General features: G+C 36.5%; 1 protein-coding gene across 1 annotated transcript; it reads right to left on the bottom strand.

Moving 5' to 3' along the window:
- Positions 1 to 970: 970 nt before the first annotated feature.
- LOC125500187 lies at positions 971 to 4,330 on the bottom strand. Its single transcript, XM_048651920.1, has 9 exons — positions 4,144 to 4,330; positions 3,730 to 3,974; positions 3,255 to 3,434; positions 3,090 to 3,176; positions 2,922 to 2,999; positions 2,749 to 2,835; positions 2,309 to 2,598; positions 1,904 to 2,081; positions 971 to 1,727 (listed from the first exon to the last, which is right to left on the bottom strand). Exons 1-9 carry the CDS (start codon positions 4,260 to 4,262, stop codon positions 1,603 to 1,605), a joined length of 1,389 nt encoding a protein of 462 aa, XP_048507877.1. The 5' UTR covers positions 4,263 to 4,330; the 3' UTR covers positions 971 to 1,602.
- Positions 4,331 to 4,348: the final 18 nt, after the last annotated feature.

Raw genomic sequence — 4,348 nt, forward strand, 5'->3', positions numbered from 1 at the left:
ACATTACAACTAGTGTATCACGGTAAAATATATCGTGTGCAGCAGCCAAAAACAAACTGAGGCATAAATGGCTATGGGTAAAAAAAACACTAGAAAAATAAAAGGACATTGCTACTACGCCAACCTACGGGGGCGCAAGAACGAAAACTCTCTTTCCATTCTGGACGATAGCGATGCGGATCGTGATGCCATTCGTCGATCAGATTTGTGTGAGGTAGCGACATTGTGCGCGTTGCTGAGGCGACCAAGTGCCCGCTTCTGTTGAACGGGACGCTTGGTGTGCGTTTGAATCAACCGTTCGGTCGATCCCCCCGCTTTGTACGAGGCGTGGTGCGCGATTGATCGAACGGTTTTTTTTATGCTTTTTTTTCAAATTGTTTCTTTTCAAAGATACACATGAAGAAAAGTTACCATACTTTCACGGGGTAACCTGCTCCGGCTGGAGTTTGGCTCCACCGGGGTGACGTCGCGTTCTCCGCGGCGGAAGGTTGGCGACGAACTTTCGCCCCGTGAAATGCAATTGCCCATGTAGGGTGGTACAATCCGCCCAAGATTGGACCAGGGTACGCTGCTGGTATTACAGCGTCGTCACAATACTGCTCGCCTGGGTCGGTACGGTAGTGGCATTGGGTTGGGATGGTCACGTAGGACCTACGCTTGGCACATGACGTTGGCCACAACGGTGGCGACCAGTGCAGTACCAGGACTGCAATTTGTCATTGGTCTTAAATCGGTGTACAACACCGAGCCAGTGTTGAAATCAAGCACAGTCCTAGAGTTGGCTATCGCCGTTGGTGGCACATTGGCGACCAACACTGGATCAGTGTCGAATAATAGGACTGGCTCAAGCGTATTTTTCTTGCCCAGCCAGCTTCGGCGGGCGTTATTAAAACGACTCCTTAATTATTAGTCGAATGAAAAATTAATTAAAAATGAAAAAAAGAATGAAATAAATTTTGAGACGTTGATATAGGACTGTACTAATATACATATGTATGTTTTTATTTCATAAAATATATATATCAATATATATGAATTATTTATATTCTAAGCATACTAATTGTCATGTTTATAGTATACACGTAAGAATAAAGGCCGAGTATATATTTAGAGTTGTACTGTTTGAAAAAAATCGATTTTTTCTTCTGCCACCACATCGAAAAAAGTTAGTCTTTGAAATGAAAGAAGGAATTTCTATTACACATGGTAAATCGAATTTTCTAAGGCAAATCGTAGCTTCTAATTACCTATTAGTGAAAACGGGATTTCTATTCGACTCACCCTGAAAGTACAGATTCGTAAACGAGTATATGATCTTTATCTCGCAAAATACTCATCATTTCGAATCTGATAATAGATATTATTTTAATGAAATAGAATTAGGTCTGCAAATGGATCTCTTTTTTCGATTTCACAGGCGGTTACTAAAAAAAAAAAATATCAGAACTCCGGGTAACGGATTTGGATCAATCTGCTAAAGGTGTTTACTAAACACCTATATGATTATTTATTACCATAATAAAAAAATTAAAAAAAAAAAAACAGATCAACTGTAATGCAGGAAAACGCATTTGTTCAATGTAATACGTGTTCAAAGGAACTTCATGCATTCGTGGAGCGCCCAACTCGACCACCCTCTCGATCCCCTGCACCAGCAAGCCAGCGACTCACTCTTGAAACCAGTTGCAGTGGTTCAGTAATATTTTTATAATGTTCTTCAATGACATCTGGAACAGAGAATGAATTGATTCGAAGACCGAAGGCTTTCATATAAGTTTGTGAAATACTAATTCCAAATTGTAGATGTATTTGTTCTTAGTGTGTAAATTTCTTTTTCAATTTTCAAAACGACTGGATGTTTTTCGTAAATTACTCAAGTATAACATTAGATGAAAAATTATACCTTTCATACACGAAAATACAACAGTTTCGCTAAAATTACGCTTTCCTTTTCCCTTTACTTTTCTTCCACAACCACTGTAATGAATTTGCACTGCCTTCGAGAGTATGGCATTTAAAATCTTCCCGACGTCGTCTCTCCACGAGTTGGATCCAGCAATTAGGACAGTAATAAGTGATTTCTATGAGAAATTATGAAAACAATATGTGTTTAATGTGAGATTTTGGACGATGTAATTTTTGAATTGGCACATTTAGGAAACAAAATACTGAAAGATATTTTTACAAGTTGCAATTGAGAAATGACCATAGAAAGAGAGTCGGTATTTTTGGTATGAATATATAAACTGACTGATTTCGAGTTATATTTTATCATAAAGATTAAAAGGTATTCTAGACGCACACTTACAAGTGATTGCTTTTTCTGGTCGTCAGTAGATAATTCAATTTCGAAAGTTAAGAAATCATCTAGACTTTTTATTGGTAAAGCGGTTCCCAATTGGTCTCGTACACTTGATACATTTCCTCCTTGCGCATTTCCTCCGACTGACACAATTATAGTATTCTTGATCTCGTCCATTTTCTTATTAAGATCGTACAGAATACTTCTTTTAGCAGAGGTGATCGCAGCGGTAATTTTAATATCCAATTCTCCCATTTTTTCGTCTATGTAGCCCATCCAATTGCCTCGTGAAATATCTAATTTTTGTTTTAACAATCTAATATATCATACTTTCATTGTTGGCTATTGTAAGTAATATTATGAATTATCTGAAGCTATAATTGACTGAATTTAACTACAGAATCATTATTTGGCTTGTTTTGGATGGAAAAAATTGACTGCATTACCATCATCATCAGCTACATTAGCTACATCAACCTGCGAGGCTCTTTGACTTATGTTTTCACGGGGCTTGGCAGAAGGCGAAACATTTCCTGTAGAATCAAACAAATAAATACACATCAGCTTAAGTCGGAAAAAACTGGATTGAAAATTGAGAGGATGGTTCAAGATGTTCTACCATTTATGTCTTTGTCCTTAGGTTCATTATCCTTATGTAACATTCGCCGAGCACTTTTAGGGGTGGACGTTATGTTGTCTGCAAAATTCAAAGAGAAATGAATTTCACACACCTGAGTAAAATCAAAGTGACACTATAATTATTATTTCAGGTTCGAAGTAGTATTACCAGTCACGTCATTGTTTGTTGATAGCTGATTTAGATGTACGCCTGTTGCTGATGGCAAATGTCTCGATTCAGGTGTGGATATAATTTCTACAAACAAACATTATATTCAGTTACAGGGACAATCCAAGTAATTCAATTTGGATACCGACGGAATATTGTTATTACCGGTCTCTTGAGAACTATTCATCTCCTCTATAATTGATTCTTGAAGAAATGATTTTCTAGTACCCTTAGATAATTTAATTGGCAGTGTATCAGTGCCATCGCAGTCATTCTCATCAGTGCTTGCAACATTTGTGTCTTTGTACGATCTCCGAAGACGCCTTGTACCCTGTTCGTAGTCACCTATAGATATAATCAAATGGAATATGAACATAACATTTGTATCTTATTATATTCTTTTTTCAATATTGGTATACTTTGACAACATGAATATTCGCAGAATGAGAATATCTGATCTCAAATATAATAGGGTGATCCAAAAACTGGTAAACGAAGTTTGCCAATAAAGTATTCATAAAAAAATATTTATATCATAATTTTGAATGGTATACTGATATTGATATTTTATGATCTTTAATAAATGAAAATTTCATCTGATGACTGACAAAAAATTATAGGAGTTCAATAAAGTACTTACGAGCTTCCTTTAAGATTGTAATTTTGTATCTTATCCATTCAGGTTCCGGATCTTTTGATTCCTTTAACCAGCGATTTCGTTTTAAATAATCTTTTGGATTGGGATACTGACAGAACCAAGTGCCTTCATCACACACAGCCCACGATCGACAGATTAAGTCCACAGTCTCTTCATTTGCTATATTTGGTTCATTGAATGAAACAACCAGATAATTGGTTTCTTCTTTCAGAGAATTACTAGTCATGCTGAAAATATCAAAAAATCTTGTTTAACTTATCTTACAGAATACTTTTGCACTGAATATATTTGTTTCCATTTCATAGGACTAAATTAATTCGAAGAATCAGCACCATGAATGATAGATAAGTTAAAATAATGAATAGTATACAGGGATGATCACATTAGCGTCAATACCGTCGATTCCTTTGATTTTTGTGGGGCCAAGATTTGTGACCTTGAAGCAAAGCCGCCATGTTTTGGAACGGTATTTCCCGGCGCGAGTTTCTAACGTTTTCTCTCGAGAGTCCTTGCATTGAGTAATTTCGTACGTCGTAGTATGTGATATGATCCTAGTCTTATAAATATCATGGACATTAACGAGTACAAACGAAAACGATGC

This window comes from Athalia rosae, chromosome 3 (genome assembly GCF_917208135.1).
Source record: "Athalia rosae chromosome 3, iyAthRosa1.1, whole genome shotgun sequence".
NCBI classification, from domain to species: domain Eukaryota; kingdom Metazoa; phylum Arthropoda; class Insecta; order Hymenoptera; family Athaliidae; genus Athalia; species Athalia rosae.